The sequence below is a fragment of the Hydra viridissima genome, unplaced genomic scaffold, assembly GCF_058129835.1.
Source record: "Hydra viridissima isolate aposymbiotic clone 2 unplaced genomic scaffold, HvirCarnegie_v1 scaffold_7, whole genome shotgun sequence".
NCBI lineage: Eukaryota > Metazoa > Cnidaria > Hydrozoa > Anthoathecata > Hydridae > Hydra > Hydra viridissima.
In genome coordinates, this window is record NW_028324306.1 from 7,238,716 (window position 1) to 7,257,213 (window position 18,498).

Here is an 18,498-nt window from a genome sequence, read left to right on the forward strand (position 1 = left end):
AATGAGATTGGTACTATAATAAAAATAATCATCGCGCACATCCAGAAAAACCACAATAAAACCAATTTTTACATTACCAATAGTGGTAACAATACTTTCTTCAAAGATTATATTACAAATGCTATGAATACAATGTTTAAAAAAGTTGAAACAACAGTTTTTAGACATCTTAGACATCATGTAAACAGAACGTCATGGCTCAAATATCAAAACATTTGATATTTGAGGCATGACGGGGCGGGGCTAAGTAGTCTAATGCCAAAAAGTAAAATATTTTTTTATACACTAAAATGATCATCCCAATACAGTGGAAATATATCTAATTCCAGGAACTAACTCTTTATCGTAGAATAAAAGCATCAACAGATGAAGCTGTCTGTATGTCACTTTCTCTAATTGATCTTAGTCCATTCGCGCCATTACAGTTATTAGGCACGCATTGTTTACTTTATACAATTTATTAGTCGGTTTATTGATACAATTAGCTGTCATTCTTATCAATCAAGTTATTATTATTATTTCATGATTTGCTTTTTGGTTTTATTTGCCATTGAAAATTTAAAAAACTAAAGTAAGAGAAAAATTGAAAATGAAAAAAGAATGAGCAAAGATGCGTGATTGCACGGAGCAAGGGGAGAAGAAGAGAGGAGAAGAATCTCAGACAGAAGTTCCACCTCCCCTTGGGATCACAAAGTTCTCTCTGAGAGACTTTATGAAGCAGAAAAAGTTCACTCTAAGATTTTTGTAAACCTTAAACCTCAAATCTAACTTTTTTTTTATCGGGAATATACGAGCACGATTTCTAGAGTCTGGATTCGCTCTTGCTTTAGAAAGAGTAAGATATCAATTACATTTTGACATCAACCATGGAAACTTGAAAACATTAATTTTTTAAAATCATAATTATTTTTATGATAAATATTTTATTATTTTCATGAAAGATAACCAACATGATAATTTTTCTACTTTTCCTTGCTTACTAATTTTTAATTTGTTAAGATAAAAGTAGTAAACTTTGTCTTCTGGATATTTTAATAACAACTCACTTATTTAAACTCGCTTACTTAAACTCACTTACAACCAAACTTAAAGTAAATTAAAATAACTTAACTTATAAATAATGGATATCAAGAAATAATCCCGAAGTTCATAATTTTAACCCCCATTGTTTTATTTTTTCATATAAATAAACCAATTTGTTTTATTACTTTTGTTTGTTTAATCTTAATACTAAAATCAATAACAATGTAAATCTAAAAATAATAAAAAGATTTGTTAATTCAAATTTGTAAGTTTACATTACGCTTTTTTTTCTTGCAGATTAAGAATGATTTTTGTATAAAATGAAGAAAAACTGTAGCTTTTTTTTTTTCACAAAGAGCTATAATTCACATTTAAAGTTTTAGTTTGCTTTATAACACTTAAACCTTTCACCTTCATTTTTTGATGCAATGTTTACTTTTGTTTCAAAAAAGTTTGAATAGAGTAGTTTGATCAAACCTAAAAATGGCTGCTATATTTTGTTATTTTAGGCAATCCTTTAAAATCTTTCAAGTTTTACACTTTAGGCGATATATAAAAATAATACAAGTGGGGTAAAGGGGTTTGGAGAAGGAGATTGGGAGTGGGGTGGGGTTGAGCTAGTGCAAAAGTACTTTCACCAATATCATTGAAGAGCCCTTTAAAAACTAATTAGGTAACTGAATTACATTTAAGTTGCTGGATTATTTTTATTTCACCTTTTTTTAAGAATCGTTCAACAAAACAAAAAACCTAGAAAATAATGGTTAATATTCAATGGTTACATTTTAATGTTGTGATTTTTTAGAAAATGAGCTCAAGAACATCAAAATGGAGAGAATCAAAAAAACATGAGAGGATAAAGAAAATAACAACAAAAGTAACGGGTTTATTTGTTACATCAAAGAAATTAATCGGAAAGTTCTGATTGAAAACACCTCAGATTTATTATCCTCCAGCTTGTTGCCTTGTGGACATGCACACCCACTTCCTTTAGAAGAGGTAAACTCTGGGATAACATTCCCTGTGGAATGAAGGTAAACTCTGGAATGAAGATAAACTCTGGAACAAAGGGAAACTCTGAGATGTCAATCCCTGCGGGATGTCATCCCAGAGTTTACCTCCCTTACAAGAAGTATATGAAGACATAGACTTCAAACAGAATGCCTACGTCTTCACCTACTTTAGTATGATGAAGACATTAAGTTACAGTTGGGGGTGGTGTAATAGAACTTCGTTTACTACAGGATTTTTTTTGCAATAGAAAGTTGCTTAAATTTCCTACTCCAAAAAGACAATTATAGCGGTCACTACTATTTGTAAATAACCGCCTTTTGTTTCTTTGTTGTTGTTTTTTTTACATTTGCTAAAGAAAAAGCTAAGGCAATTTTTTATTCAGCACTTTCATCATTTTTCATTAAATGAATATTTTTTCATAAAATGATTTTTTATATAAATCAATTTATTAGTGATTGTGATCAGTTGTGATATTATTAATAACTTGATATATTAAAAATATTAAGATTAAATACCACACTGATAATTTCTATGAAACGGCTTTAGATATTTACGTTTTTACCGACGGCGGGGATATTACGTTTTACTGCAAGTGTGTCCATAAAAAAAATCTTAAAATCCGTGGTTGTACTTACTACCGCATGCCCGATTCGCGCTAAGCTTGCGAAGAACTCTGGGGTCATTAGTCACGTGATACAGACATCCTTTTGAAAAACTTTATTATGGCGGTGAAATTTGTCAGAGCTAAAAAATTGCTGAAAATTTAGCATCTTTAGAGATACTAATCGCATTTTCAAATTTGGGTACCGTTCTAAAATTTTACACATGGTACGCGCAAGAGGTGGGAGCGCTAAAAATAACAATCTTTCTCGAGCTGGTAAAGGAAAATATGGCGAGAATGCGGAAAGTAGCTATTTCACACCAACTAAAACAAAGAAACGTCGTCGAAGTAAGAAGCCGCAAAAATTCGCGGAGTATGCAAAGAACTTTGTCTTTCAAAATGACAGTGACTCAGATGAGTCTAACAACTCAGTTAAATCTTTTGATTCCTTGACATCATTAACAAGTGCAGCTTCCTTAATAAATGATGACTTTCCACCTATATCTTACAATAAAAATCAACAAAGATCATCAACCCCAGATCCTGAACCACTTATACTTTCCCCATTGTTTCTTCCACCATCATCTGGTGACTTGACTATTGATTCACAATATTTAATGAAATCTTTAGAAATTTTTGAAGTTGTGAGACATTTTGGAAGAGTTTTAAAGCTTTCACCTTTTTCTTTTGAACACTTTTGCAGTGCTTTACATGAAGAAGTTCAACTTCCATCAGTAATTACAGAAACATATATTTCATTTATAAAAGCAATATTTGCAGAAGATGAACGCAATCAGGTGATGTATGGAAACACTGATGAAAAAGACATAGTAAACCTCCACTTATATTTAATTGATGAGTTCACATGGCCTGAAATTATTAGGTCATATATAAACTCTGATCCAGGCAGATTTTCTTCTAATATTATTGAAATAGTTGAAAATCCAAATTTTCCTTTTGTTCCTATTCAAGATAAGCTTGACGTATTATGCCATCTAGCAAAAGAAGTATTGAGTTTAAATATCATCAGAGAGGAAATACAAAATGAAGGGCTTTTTATTTCTGATGACTATTGCCGTAAATGTGGTAGAATGGGAGATTTGCTGTGTTGTGAACTTTGTCCTGCAGTGTACCATTTAGAATGCTTGTCTCCTCCACTTCTTGAAGTTCCTGAAAATGAGTGGTTCTGTCCCATATGCACAGACCAACATGTTAAAGGGGTTTCAGATGTTTTATTTGAACTTGATCGAACTCAAGTTTATCGAAATGAGCAACTTGGTGTTGATCGTCATAAAAGAATATACTGGTTTATGGTTCGAAGAATTATTGTGTGAGTCTAATGAAGACTTTTTATAATTTGTATGTTGTATTTATGATTAATGTTTTTGGCATGGCCAATAAATAGGTGATATAGAGATGAATATAAACATAAAAGGTTTTCATATTCATTCTTATGGTTTCAGGGAAGGTGTGGAGGATATTTTTTACTATAGTTGTCAAGAGCATTTAGATGAGCTTATTGCTGTGCTGCGAGAAGAAGAAGATGAGGCTGATCTTTTAACAGTTATAGAAGATCGTTATGATGAAATAGTACGTCATATGAAAGTTACTGAAGAGTTATACAATGAGCAAAAAGGTCACATGAAAGTTTTGCTATATTTTTTGTAACCATATTACTTGCATAATGGAAAAAATAAGGGTAGCAGCTTTTCTAAACAATTTCTATATGGGAAAAGTTTAGTACATTTTATACTTACTTTTTTTACCTTCATTAAATGTTTAAAACTGTTGAAATTTTTTCTTTATGGTTGAGAAAATTATGAAAAATAAAAAGAAAAAAAAAAATTTAGTTAAAAAAAAAAAAAGGAAAAGTAGTACAAAATTGCTTTTTGAGAGAATTATCTTTTTAAACAAAGTTACATACATAGTTACAACTTTTTTTTCTATAAAAATACAGAAAAAGCAACCAAATAAACAAAAATAACTATTATAACGAATGCAGTATTTTATAAATTATTTATCAAATAATATAATTAATAATAGTGTAATATTTTGTTTCAAAGTTAAGATTACTCATTTCTAACAGATCCATAGTCAAGAATATTAAATTCTAATTTTTTTTACTTCAGGAGAACTTGTATCTTATTTGGAGCGCCCTAGGGAGTCAGGAAAGTTAGTTGAAAGTAAAGATTTCATTCAATATCAGTTAGAGAAAGACCAAGAAAAGCTGGAAGAAGAAAAGCAAAAATGTATACTTATTATCTTGATAATAAAATTGTTTGCAGATTTTTATACATTTTACATTAATCTAACTTTAAATGTAAAATGGAACATAATTATGTGTTTTGAAAAAACTTGTTCATAATAATAGTAATGAAGTTCAAGAAATTCTTTTTTAGTTGAATTTGATGACAGTTCTCATTTAAATACTGCTTGCCCAGCAGTAACATTTGTTTCTGATGAAGATGTTCCATTTAAAATAAATGTATTCACAAAAAATCTTTGTATCAATGAGCAATTACTGACTAGAAAGAAATTAACAGTATTAGAAGAAGAAGTATTAGATGTTCTTACCAGATGTGTAAAGCTAGTCACCCACAACTGTGATGGAGATAACCTGTTTGAAGTTGACATTAATGCAGAATTAGAAATTATTCAGGAAGGACAAGACAACTCAAACTTGAAAGATAAACTAATTGATGAAATAGACAAGGAATATGAAAATTTCCAAAATGAAATAGAGATTAAAGATCCAATTGAAGCTGGTATAACTATTAGTTCATTTTTAAAGAATTTTATTACATATTTAGACCACAAATTGATTTTTAGGATAGTTATTTGCATTTTTCCAATTTTTATTGGCACAAATAGGTTATTAATCAAATGCTGTATAACATGATGTATACGTCAACTAAGCAAATTGATTCTCAATTTCTTTGTTTAGAAATGAAGTATAATGGTTTAAAACTGTATAAAATTTACATTTTTAAAATGTGATTTTTATACAGTTTTGAGATCAAGATTTTTAATGTATGTTAGACAATTACATAGAAGATTTAAAATATTGTCTTAAAAAGCATAAGTAATGTAGTGATTTATCATTTATACTTAGGTTTTAATGCATTGACAAATTTTGAAAAGCCACAATTTCTTATTAAAACTTACTTGCATTTTGAAGCCAGTTATAACTTTCTGTACTTGACAAATAACTTATTCTATACTTGACAAATAGCTTCTGTACTTGACAAATAATATTTCAATCATAGTTACAATGGAATTCCACCTTGTCTTGCAATCATGTATTAACTTTATTTTCACTGTATAGTTGTAATTTATCATTTTTAAACGACTTCTTAAGATGTTGTTAACAACTGTTTGAACTTTGAAAATAATTGGCAGTAATTCAACTTTCTTCTTCCACTTTAATGCCACTTTCAATAACCAAATTGCTCATCAATTAGTGCCATCATCTTCATCAATTTCACTTTCATTGAGCATATTTGAATACTCAGATGAAGTACTAACAGGTGCAAATTTTTTTTTGTCTTTTTTTGGAGTACAACACAAACTACAAGGAGAACACTATGTATAAAGCATCCTTGGTAAATGCTGGATATTAATCTTTCAACATTTTGATATAAATAAAACAATTTCTTTTTTTGTTTAATTTTTTCTGTTTTTTTTTTTTACCATAATTCATAACCTTTTCTTGTATGGTATTGGGTGATCTCAAAAACATCAAGACCAAAGTCTTTTAAAGTGTGAGCAAATATCAATTTGTGTTGTGAATGTGTTAAAAGATAAACCATTACTAGTGCACATTCATAACACTGTAACCTCCAGTGAAAAGTCATTTTTTGTTGCCAAAAAAAATCACCTGTTTTATGTTTTTTAACCTCTTGAACTAGAAATTAATCAATTGATGTTGACAATTAAGTAGTAGTTTTAGATGCATTTGTTTTTGACAATATTTGCTTCATCTTTGTGTATTTTCTTTACATGCATTTTTAAGCCTGTATTTCCTTGAATAGTTTTAATGTCAGTATTCCATTCCACACATTTTGGATTACTTGTATAAATTTCAGAGACGTATGCTTGCAGCCGATAAAAATAAAAGTTTAAGTAAAATTTTTTCAATAAACACTTTTTTAATAAAAATAATCTTTTTAGTTCAAATTTTGATTCAAATTTTTTTGGTAGTTTAAAAGAAAAATTTAGAGATTTTGAAATTAACAAAAAGATTGCAACTACGAAACTAGATTTGAATTTTGAATTATGGGGAACATGTAAATATTTTGTATGTCAAAATTGTTATGATCAAAATATTCACACAATGATTATTGTTCTTGGTCTAAAAGAAATCAAGATGTTTAACAAGAATTTTAAAAAGCACTTTGAAATAAAACTCTTGCTAAAAAAATGAAGCCCTAAAATGTTTGTATGTAAGAATGATATTTCCTAATTTTTGTACTTAACAAGTGCAAATAAAAGTATCCTAGTTGTTTTGAGCATATGACTACTTCCAGTTTCATATTATTGAAGTCTTCCCAGCCTTTTTTAATTTATTTGTGGAGTTGTAGAAGGAAACTTAACTTAGATTTAATTTTTATTTGCATAACTAATGATCTGTCAAATTAAACATAGTAAGTATGGGAAGAAGTTTAGTGCTATTTGTCTAGGATAGGTGTAAGCAAAAAAAATAATAAATCATCAGATTAAATTTCATTTGTTTTTTACGTGAAATTTTAAATAAGCAATTAATCTCTTTACTGTTAATGCCATATCAAGTATATATATGCAATCAAATGTCTTTATGAAAACCCTAGTGTTCATTCAGAGTTATATTATTATCAATAGCAGAAAACTATAACAATAAAACTATAAAGATTTCTAATAAAAGTTTATTACATAATATTTGATGTTAAATGATAACTTGTAATATTTTTTATGAAGCTGAAGAACTCGACAAAGCTGTAGCGCCATCATTGAATTCAGAAACTAAAGTCAGAGAAGTTAAAGCTCTTTTAGATGACAAATGTTACTACAAACTTGGGACAAACTCTTGTTTTTCATCTTATGTAAATCAATATTCCAGTAGTATGATGGCAAAAGGCAAGCAAGATTTACAAGTTGAAAAAGATAAACGGAGGATCCTTGGCAACAAATTCTGTTTAAATGCATTTAAGTGGTATGGAGATTGTCAAAAGGGAATTGCTTCTGTGATAAGTACACTACGCAGTACTTTATTATCATTTGAAAGTTCAATACCTACAGCTTTCCTTCATCCGTCTTGGTACATGTTACTTCCTTGTTGGATTAAAGCAGTTCGTCTATGTAACACTCCTAAGGAGTTTGCAGTGCTGCTTTTACTTTTGGAGGAAATGATAAAGCCAGTCATTATGGTTAATACATGGAAAGAATCTTTTGGTGCTCTTAAATTGCAAAGAAAAGTTGGAGAAGTAAAGGCTATTAAGGTAAAACCCTCCTCAAGTAAAAAAGCAGAAAAAGATACTCAATTTCTCATTGATGTTGAAGATTCTGACAGTGAAGATGAATTATTTAAACCATCATGTGAGTGATATTAGGTTTACATAAATAAAGTTTAAAAAAAAAAAAAAAAAGATGTTTATAATTTACTCTTTTATTTGTGAATTTTTCTTGTGATTTTTTGTAATTAAATTTGCAATATGTTTTTCCTCTTTTTAGCATGTGTTCCGGTTAAATTTAGTTGGCCTCCAAAACATAAACTTTGGGAGGTAAAAGGTGAGGAGTATAGAATAAAAGGATATGGAGCATGGTGCTGGGAAGCTTCGTGCTGTCGAGGATTTAAAAGAAAATCTTCAGATGATCCAAGAAAAGTTATTAATAAGAAGCAAAAAATAGAAATTGTGTTACGAAAGGTTAAACATAAAAAAGGAACACAGTTTGTTAAGAAGGATGCTTTAAATGTAATAGAAAGTCTCCCATCTGAGTTTGATAAACGAGATGAGCATATAGATTCTTTTAGTTTATTAAGAGAAGAAGACGATTATGAAAATGATGAAGCCCCAACTACTCCACTAATTTCAATTAAGCGTGTTCAACCTTGGTTATTATCAGTTGAGAATGAAACTTCACTGTTTAAACTTGGGGATAGTATTTCAAATTGGTCAGAAGAAACTGAGATGGAAATAGTTAAAACAAGTGCAGATGTTTTGCCACTGAATACAAACTTATCTGCAGCATTAATTAATCATATTTCGCCAGCTTCTGATGTCATATTAACAAAAACAGAGCAAAACTCAATTGTTAAAACTGTAGCAATTGAACAAATTTCTTCTGTTATGAAGCCTACACTGTTTACTGATATACAAGTAGCATCAAAACCAATAGACAGTATTATGAGTAATAATTTGATTAATTCAGACTTCCAAGTGTTTGTGCCAACTGATATTTCAGTATCACCTTCTGTAACTGAGAATCTAGATGTGTCGTCTATTATTTCCAAACCTGTTTTATTACAAAAAAATGTCAATCCAAGTAATGCAGCCAGTATTGAAGATAAATCTATATCATCAACAATATCCTCTGGAATTACATTTTCATGTAGTAGCATACCTGTACAGCCATGTTTGTATTCTTTATTCCCATCTCCATCTCCTGTACCTAAAATTTCTCTCATAAGTAGTCAGACTCTAATATCAGCATCTGTTCAGTCAGTAGCTGGGTCATTTAGTGTACTAAAAAACTTAGTTCTACCTGCTGTTTCTAAAGACATAGATGTTCTATCTGTTGTTTCGTCACCCAAAGTTACTACAAGACCTTCTGTATTCAATGTGAATGCAATTTCAACTTCATTATCTTTGAACAATGCTCAGCAGTCTGTTTTAGATAGTAAATCTTTATTAAATACCACTATGCCATCAAGTTTATTAAATGTTTTGCACAATTTTGCTCCTCATTTCATTCAATCTAAACCAAGTCCTTCAGTTCCAACTCCAGCTTCTGATAAACCTGTTTATATATCTGGACCCAGGCTATTATCAACTTTAAATAATGGAAATCTCTCTATACAGGCTAACCAGTTTCTTACAGTTTCACCCAAAGTGCAGTTACCTGTTATGAATCATTCTGGATTATCTCAGTTCAAGTTGCCTGTTTCTTTGCCCAATAATAGCAGTGAAATTTCTTCAAAGACAACTGTTTCTCCAATTGTTTCATCAATAACTACTGCAAATAAATTACCTTCTATAGTTTCTACACCTACTGTGTTAAATAAACAGCCTATTATTATAAATGGAGAAAACAACATTCCTTTATTAAAAGCTCTTGTTGATGCTGGCATCAACAATCAAACAGGTGGAATAATGGCAATTAAGACTAGCACAGGACATTTTATTATTAGAACAAGAAATAAAGGTAATTACACTTTAGACCCAAGTAATATAACATCTACACCATCTGGTATGTCTATTACCCGCATGTGTTCACCAAGTGGTGTAAATATTTTGACAAGTAAGCAAATGGGAATGACTCCAGTGAGGCCAAAATCACAAGTTCTTGCTCCTCAAGTTGCAAGCTTAACAAAGTTCCAAACAGCTGTTTCTCTTTCACCATTACAATCAGTACATCCAAAGATCTCAGGTTCTACTGTATCATTAAGTAGTACTTCCTCTGTAGATAGAAATTCTAACACTCCAATGAATGTTCAACGAAAGATTTTAACAAAAAATACCGACACAGTGAAGCTGAGTTACAATGAAGATTTTTACAATAAAAATCATGACAGAATGAAGCCATTAAGAGTAAATTTTGATAAACCTGAACTTTTGTTGCAGCATGAAATAAGGCGTTTACAACGTCGTCGAAGAGGTATAAAAAGTATTTTCTTGCTTCCAAAACATTTAGTTAAAATGCTAGCACGAAGGGGTGGATTTATAGAATCTCCTCAGTTTATATACAATTCAAAAGCATGTTCAAACTGGCCAGAATGCTTACCTCGACCTACATTCCAAGTTGCTTGGAGATATCGTTTAGCTGAAGCTAACCATATATCAACAGTATCACATTTGTTACGTATGCTTCATTGCTGTTTCAAGTGGGATGTTATTAATAATAAACCTCCTAAAGGTGTCAATAGATCAATTACTTCTAACAAAGGTAAAGTACAGCTTTTTTTTTTATCAGTTTTGGTTTATTTTCATTAATTTACAGTAAGATTACAATATAATTATTCATTATATATTTATATATTATATATTAAATATTTATGTATGATAATTAAATAAAATCAAATAATTAAATAAAAGTAAATAAATAATTTATATATAATATTTTTTTAAGTATATATTTCATATTTTCAGCATTATGAATTTAACAAGAGTTCCAAGCTCATGTGATGATTTGAAATTTCTATGTTATTTATTTATAGGGATTATTACAATAGAGATTGTTGAGGGTAAACCTGCTCGAAGTGATGGCTTAGTGTACAATTACAATGTTCGGAAGATGTATCAACCATTTAAAACACACAAAAAAATAAAATTAGAAAAACCATTACCAAAAATTGAAGTAGATACTACTCCAAAATCTAGAAGCTCAGCCACAGGTAAAAGTTTTTATTTTTGTGCATGGTACATTGTTTGTGATTATGTTTACTCAAGTAAATGACAGCTTGTAAATAGAAAAAAAAATTACACATTTCACATTATAATTGCAACTGAGATTATAGCCAAAAAGTTCACAAATATCTTGTCATTTAAATAACTTAGATATTTAAACATAGAAAGATTCTTTTTAAGAAACTTGTGATTTCACATACTTTGTATTACTTTATTTTTCAACTTTTCAAGATGTTGTGCAATAATGCTGTTCAATTAAATCCATTAAACATGTTTTTCAAAAATAAAAAATTTATGTATGAATGTAAATTTGTCTCACAAAAACTAAGCAGTTTTAAACATATTAAATGTTCTACTTTGATAAACTTGAAAAAAGTTGATTTATCTTGGTTGATCAAGATGTTTGTACTTGATTGTTGTCAACAGAAAAACCAAATCCTAATGCTTAATATAGGCAATATAATGTTTTTGGACTAAAAAAGTAGTTTTAGAACAGAACATCTTAATCTGTAATTCTATATAATAGTATTTACCCTTCATTTTTTACACATTTTTATAGATTATTCTCTATTTAAGTTTTTGTGAAATTATGAATGATTATCTTGTTTTTTATAAAAGTTATAAGGAGCCAATGATATTAGTTTATAAATAAATTTTATGTATAAATAATATTTAAAAATTTGTTATAATAGGTATTCAACTTAGAGAACGAACAGCACCTTTAAAATACACAATTGATAATGACTACAACTCTAGTTCAAGTGAAGATGATGATAATGGAGTTCCATTCCCTAAAGAGCGAACAGTTACTCACAGCTGGCTTCCAGAGGTTATTTATATTTATCAGCTAGACTTTTCTTTTTTACACATATCTTTTCTTTGAAATATGAATGTTAATTTTAATTTTTTTTTGCTTTGAAAAAACTTCAGCCAAAAATTTAAAAACACAAAATAACAAGAATAAAGGAGACCAGAGATGGTTTTTAACATTATTTACATATTTATCTTCTGCAATAGAAGTGTCATGTGTTCACAGGACATAGTTAATATACCAAACCGAGTTTTCCTTGGTTTTGAATTTTTTAATATTTCTATACTCATAATACAAAATTTTAATACAAAAGTTGATTTGTATTGCTTTTTGGACCTTTTTTCAGGAAAACTTGTCTTCTTTTTCACCTTATTTTGTTATCTTGGTTTGCAGGACCTTTCTGTAAAAGTCCTCGTTTTTTCTTTTGCTTAGAATTGTAAGTTAATTGACTAAAGTTTAAATAACTCTTTAGCACAGTATTTCTTTAGTATATCTTAATAGAGCAGTGACATTAGTCACCTAGCTTGATCAGGTTAACTTTGACATGAAAATGCAAATTGATTTCCTTTAATATGCCTGAATTGTACAGACAATTTTTACTTAGCAACCACTTCTATCTATAGCTGCACATTTAGCTAAGCTGAGCATAAATTGTGTTTTTTCTAGATTCATTATTATCACACTTCACCAAACTCAGATCCTTTAATCTGGTACAATCTCACCTTTTCAAAAAATTCATAGGTTTTTTAAAATATATATAGAGTAAACTGTTAAATCAGAAAATGTTTGCATCAAGATTAGTGATATACTAAGTTTTCTTAGTTTTTAAAAGATAAAGTTGTAAAATTTTTTTAAATTTCCCATAAGTTAACTTAAATCAAAATACAATTTGCTCATCTAACATAGAAAAATAAAAGTACTGCTTATATGGCTTTTAAAATAAAAAAACAAAAACAAAAATAATACTTGGATTCTGCTGCAAATAGCAGTTTTATGTTGTGACTATCAAAATGCAATATTTCTTAGGATTGGCAGTGATGTGACTTACCTAATGATTCAGAAAGAGGACAAAATCGATTTCTTACATCTCTTCTGAATTTAATTTCTAATAAAAATGCGCATTATACAGGTTTTTTTTATGAGATTATTTCTTTAATCTCATAAAAAGTCTGCATAATGTACACATATAAGCACAAACATTAGAAGAATTATAAATAGATTTGGCTGCATATGCATTTCTATTGCATGTGAATCCCTTTCTTATAATGGGTTTAAACAGTTGTCCAAAGTATAAATAAGTAACCCTCATTCTATGTTTTTGTCAGTTCTCTTGTTCATCAGTTAAAACCTATTGATCATCTTGTAAACACTAACGTAATCTGCATATGTAAGTTCTCTTGATCATTTTTTATAAAATTTCTATTCTTTACAGATATTGCACTAAGTTGCAACCATCACTGCTCTCTCCTATTTACAATTGTTGAAAATGATAACCTTGAGATAATAGAAGATTTTAATTCAAATTAAAGTATTGATTTACAGTTGTTGAAAATGATAACCTTGAGATAATAGAAGATTTTAATTCAAATTAAAGTATTGATTTACAATTGTTGAAAATGATAGTCTAGATATAATAGATAATAGTTCAAATAAAAATATTGATTTCAAGTAAAGTATTGGTTTTTTAGGTTTTAATGACAAATTCTTGCTTCAATATAGACATTTTACTGTTCTTTTAAATGCCTTTTCAAGTTATATAAATTACACAGTAGCTAAAAGTTTTTACCATATTTCACATAAAACCTTTAGTATGAATTAGATCTATGGGAAATTCGACAATTTTGGGAACGTGTTGAAAATGAGAGAAACTTAAAACGGCAACATGGCCCTGCTGTTAATCAAACTCTTAGACAAAAAGTAGTGGATGCTGTTGAAAAACAACATGAAGAGGAAAATGAAAGTTCAAGGTGGTCTCCAACAATCTCACAAAAAACTCCTGTAAATATAAAGGTAATAAAAAAAAGTGAATTTCAAGCTTCTTTTTCAGTCTGTGAAATGAGCATAAACTTCTAATATATTAATGACTTTTAAAAATGTTTTTTCTTAGCTGCAATCTCCTATAAAACCAGCTGTTCTAGCTTTAACTAATAATACACCCACTACCATCCAGAAAGGAGTTTCTATAGCTAGTATGAAAGCAATGCAAAGTACACTAATTAATAAGTACTTATCATCTCAAAGTAATCGATTGGTTATTAAGACTCATCAGAAATCTCCTGTGCCATTGATAAAACACAATTCACGTAAGTGCTTGTGTAATTTTTGATATATGCATATATTTTTAGATTTATTGGTAATTAAGTAGCTTTATATATCAAACTTTTTTTTATCTTTATATTTCATTAAACTATTTATTTCTTTTTAAACATAGCTGTGCCAAAGAAAGCACAACAACCAGTTATTCGTGCAAAAATTGTAACAGAACCTGAGTAATCTTTCATTATATATTCTTTTAAAATTTGATTTTTTTCTAGATAATTGTTATTTCATATTCTTTTAGTGTTACTTTTTTATTGGCTGCAAAAGTTAGTTAAAATAATCCTTCATTTTCTTCATTATCATTTTCTTATAGTTATGTAATAGCCAAAACTGTTCTGGATGGCATTATTAGAAAGATTGAGGTCCAAGAACGCAAAGAAAAACGTAAACATGAAAAGTTAATGTCTGTGGTAAATAAACAACGTGCACAGGAAATTGCCAGACTTCAATCTAATCTTATGATAAAGCGTAATAACCTACGGCTTGAGGTGATGAGAAAACGCGAGATACTAGAAGAGCTAATGATTCAAGAAGTAGAGAAAGAACTCTTTCCAGAACTTGCATATATTCTAAATTTAGAAAAGGTTGTCAGATCTTACTGTGATTTACATTCTGTTATAATTTTGCTGAAATTGTTTGTTTTTTTTTGTTTTTTTTGTGTTATAAGTTCATCACATATTTCAAAGTATTGTAAAGTATTCTCTTTTTTAATGCTTTTTTTTAAAAAATTAGCCTGTTGAAGAAGAGGAAGTAGTTGTTGACACTTCTATTAAAGTTAAAAAAATTGCTGAGCGCAAGCGAAAAACATCTGAAGCAGAAGTTCCAGCAGTGATTAAAAAGAAAAGGGTGTCAGTTGATACTAAATTAGACTTGTATTGTGTTTGTAGAACCCCCTATGATGAGACTCAGTGAGTATTTTTATTAACTGGTGTTTATTTCATAATTACTTTGAATACTCATAATAGACCCAATGAAATGTATTTTACTTAATTAGTTAAGTAGCTGGTAATTTTATAAATCCTCCATTTCGAAAGTCAAGTTTGAATAAGTCTTATTAGTTAATGATTTTTACAAATTTTAAATTGATCTAAGCACTAAATTTGAGTTATTTAAAATTCTATGAATTAAATTTTTTAAATGCATTAATTTTTTAAATATATTTTTACCCTTCTATTTTAATAATCTTTAGATTTTACGTTGGTTGTGACCTTTGCAATGGTTGGTTTCATGGGTCGTGCATCGGTATTACAGAAGAAGAAGCAGAAAGTATCGATGAATATATTTGCGATGAGTGCAACAAAGAGAAAGTGGTTGTCGAGGAAAGGGAACTGTATTGCATTTGTAGACAGCCGTATGATGATAGCAAGTTAGTATAATGTTTTTTTGTTATTGTTGCTTGTCTTTAAGTACCTCGACAAATTTCTCTGAAAGATATGATCCTTTGTTTTTAATACAGGTTTTATATTGGCTGCGATTTCTGTCAAGATTGGTTTCACGGCACTTGCGTTGGAATGACACAAGCAGAGGCTAGTCTAGTTGAAGAATACAAATGTCCTAATTGTCGAAAGAAAACAACAAATGAATTAGTCGAGTTAAAACCTTTAACAAATAAAGAACTAGACGGATTGAAGCGTTTGCATAGGTCTTTAATAGTAAGAAACATTATCGTGTGTTCTTGTAATCTTGAAATTTTGCTATATCGATCAATTATATTGGTCATTTTTAAATGTAATTGCTTTTTTAAATACATTCGAAACCTAAATTAAATCATTTTAATGATTTTGTGCTCTTTATTGCTGTTATTTCGTAGAATCACAAAATGGCGTGGCCTTTTATGAAGCCTGTTGACAAAAAGGAAGTTAAAGACTACTACGAGAAAATTAAGGAGCCTATGGGTAAGAAAAGTGTGGAAATTTACAGTAAATAATTTTAAAACAAGAAAAAATTACTTTTTTTCTTTCTCCCTTATAGATCTACAAACTATGAGCACAAAATTACGTGATAATAGTTATTCAACCCTAACAGACTTTGTAGCTGACGTTTCCAGAATATTTGACAATTGTCGGTATTATAACCCGGCAGATTCATCGTTTTATCGATGTGCTGAAGTACTGGAGAATTACTTTGTTCAAAAGTTGAAAGGATTTAAAAACACTTTGAAGCAGCGGTAATTCCACAGTTTTTTTAACAACGACGGCTGTCTTTAATAAAAAGCATGAAGACTACCATCTAAATTACGATATTAAAATGGTCAAAATTAGGAGTGGTTATAAAATAATTGAGCATCACGAAGGTTTTGGTTATTTTCAGATTTCAGTGAAATAATTGAAGGAATTAACGGAAAAATAAAGACTTCGTGTTTTATTGTGAATAGTACCGATGGGTTAAAAATTTGTGAACAGGCTTAAAGAAAAAAATCCTGTTTTCGTTTGTACTCAATTTTACTGGATACAAAAACTCAATTTACTGGATACAAAAATTATTTATTTGTACTTTTTTTTTTTTAAAAGTTAACAGTTCTAGTTTAAATTTCAATTTTTTTTTTCCAATTGAAACAATTGTGCGCCATTGATTCGGGTAATTTTGACCCAAAATTGTGACATTTTTGGAAATAACTCTGTTGCCTTTACTATTCAATAACAAACAAGATTTTTTTTCAATTATGTTTAGCTATACCACAAATATTTTAATAGGATATTTGAAAAATATATCAAGGTATTGTTTTAATTAAAAAATTTGGGATACTTGAAAGCAGGTTACTTAGTTACAATAATGTGATTTAAAAGCAGGATACTTTGTCACAATAATATACTTGAAAGCAGGTTACCTTGTTGCAAAAATGTAACTGTGCAGTGTGTGTTGGGATTGAAACCAACATGTTGCACAGGAATACAAGAAAAATACTTTAAAATCAAAATGTAAACTAAAATATAAAAATGAAATGAAATATAAAAATGGGTCAAAAATAACAAATAGAACAAATACAGTCATGTTTGGTACTTATGTTTCATGCAAAACTGCAATCTCTTTTTCTATCATGTAATATTTCTTATTCTGTTTGAAACCTCGGATAACACTAGATCCTTTGATAGTATAGTGGAACATTTTTTTCTCAGATCTAAGTTTTTTAGATTTATAATTATTAAACTTTACAAATTTTAAAGTGTAACTAATCCAGGTAGGAATATTGTAAGTGTCCCTTGTTAAATGAACACTTTCGATATTTGTAACGAGCCGAAAAAAATTTTTTATAAATACAATATAGCAATAATGGGAGGATATTCCTTTGTTATGTCTTCCTAATAACATGGTTACAAATGTGATCGAGTCATCGTTGAAACGATAGAAAAAGGAATATAAGGAAAATTTACAAATATTCTAATGCAGTTTAGTATAATTAAATTGTGCCAGATCAGTGATCCGCAAACTGCTTTTGTAGCGCAGTTCTTCTAGCAATAGATGACAAGGAATCAAAAGAACAAAATATTTAAATTTGATCAAAATTTTAAAAAGTGTCTATTGTTCGACTTTCTTAAAATAACCTCACTGGAATTGCAATGGTCGGCTTGTAATTGAATGTGAATTCACTGTCTTCTTACTCGCAATCATCCACTAAAGCATGAATTTTTTTTTGTTTTTTTTTTTCTCCTAAAATTGACTTTTATAATGGTATATGAATATCGAACCTACTTTTACGTTTTGGATGAAAACCATTTTAATAAGTTACTCAAGTAGTTATTCTTCTTTATACTAAAGAAAAGAAACTTTAGCTAACAATATATTACTAGTAATTTACAAACTGCATTTTAATAAGCACCTTGAATAAAGTTGCGATAGAAAAATACTTAACATAAGCCATAAGTATGAACCTTTCATCTCAAGAGATGCTCATCTTTAACAAATCTAAGTTATATAAATTATATATATAAAAAAAAAGACTTGCGTGTAAGTCTATTAATATTTATAAACAATTTCAAACCGAAAATATATTTTAACTGAGAAAGATATACATAGAGTTGATAAATGAAGAGGTTTTTTTTTTAAAACAGAGTTATCCAGCGTTGTCGCAAATTTTTAGGTTGTAAACTAACTATAAATTGCTTCACAATACATAGAAGACAAAGGGGATA

The 18,498-nt window shown here is 29.0% G+C and overlaps 2 protein-coding genes across 2 annotated transcripts in view; both read left to right on the forward strand.

Annotated features, from left to right (window-relative positions):
- LOC149885926 (E3 SUMO-protein ligase ZBED1-like) overlaps nucleotides 1–18,498 on the forward strand; it is a 131,892-nt gene that overhangs the window by 21,972 nt on the left and 91,422 nt on the right. The window lies entirely within an intron of this gene.
- Nucleotides 2,719–16,897, forward strand: LOC145184398 (nucleosome-remodeling factor subunit BPTF-like). The gene is made up of 17 exons (XM_080060061.2): nucleotides 2,719–3,968; nucleotides 4,102–4,274; nucleotides 4,768–4,887; nucleotides 5,038–5,403; nucleotides 7,592–8,209; nucleotides 8,345–10,777; nucleotides 11,049–11,225; nucleotides 11,931–12,067; nucleotides 13,859–14,059; nucleotides 14,157–14,352; nucleotides 14,481–14,538; nucleotides 14,682–14,952; nucleotides 15,101–15,276; nucleotides 15,558–15,734; nucleotides 15,825–16,020; nucleotides 16,179–16,263; nucleotides 16,340–16,897. Exons 1-17 carry the CDS (start codon nucleotides 2,863–2,865, stop codon nucleotides 16,537–16,539), a joined length of 6,690 nt encoding a protein of 2,229 aa, XP_079916187.2. The 5' UTR covers nucleotides 2,719–2,862; the 3' UTR covers nucleotides 16,540–16,897.

Bases quoted from the DNA above. Each gene is read 5' to 3' on its own strand.
- LOC145184398 (XM_080060061.2), top strand. From the start codon at position 2,863: ATGGTACGCGCAAGAGGTGGGAGCGCTAAAAATAACAATCTTTCTCGA. The intron at 15,735-15,824 runs GTTAGTATAATG...TTTTTAATACAG, and splicing joins CAGCCGTATGATGATAGCAA to GTTTTATATTGGCTGCGATT. The intron at 16,021-16,178 runs GTAAGAAACATT...GTTATTTCGTAG, and splicing joins GTTTGCATAGGTCTTTAATA to AATCACAAAATGGCGTGGCC.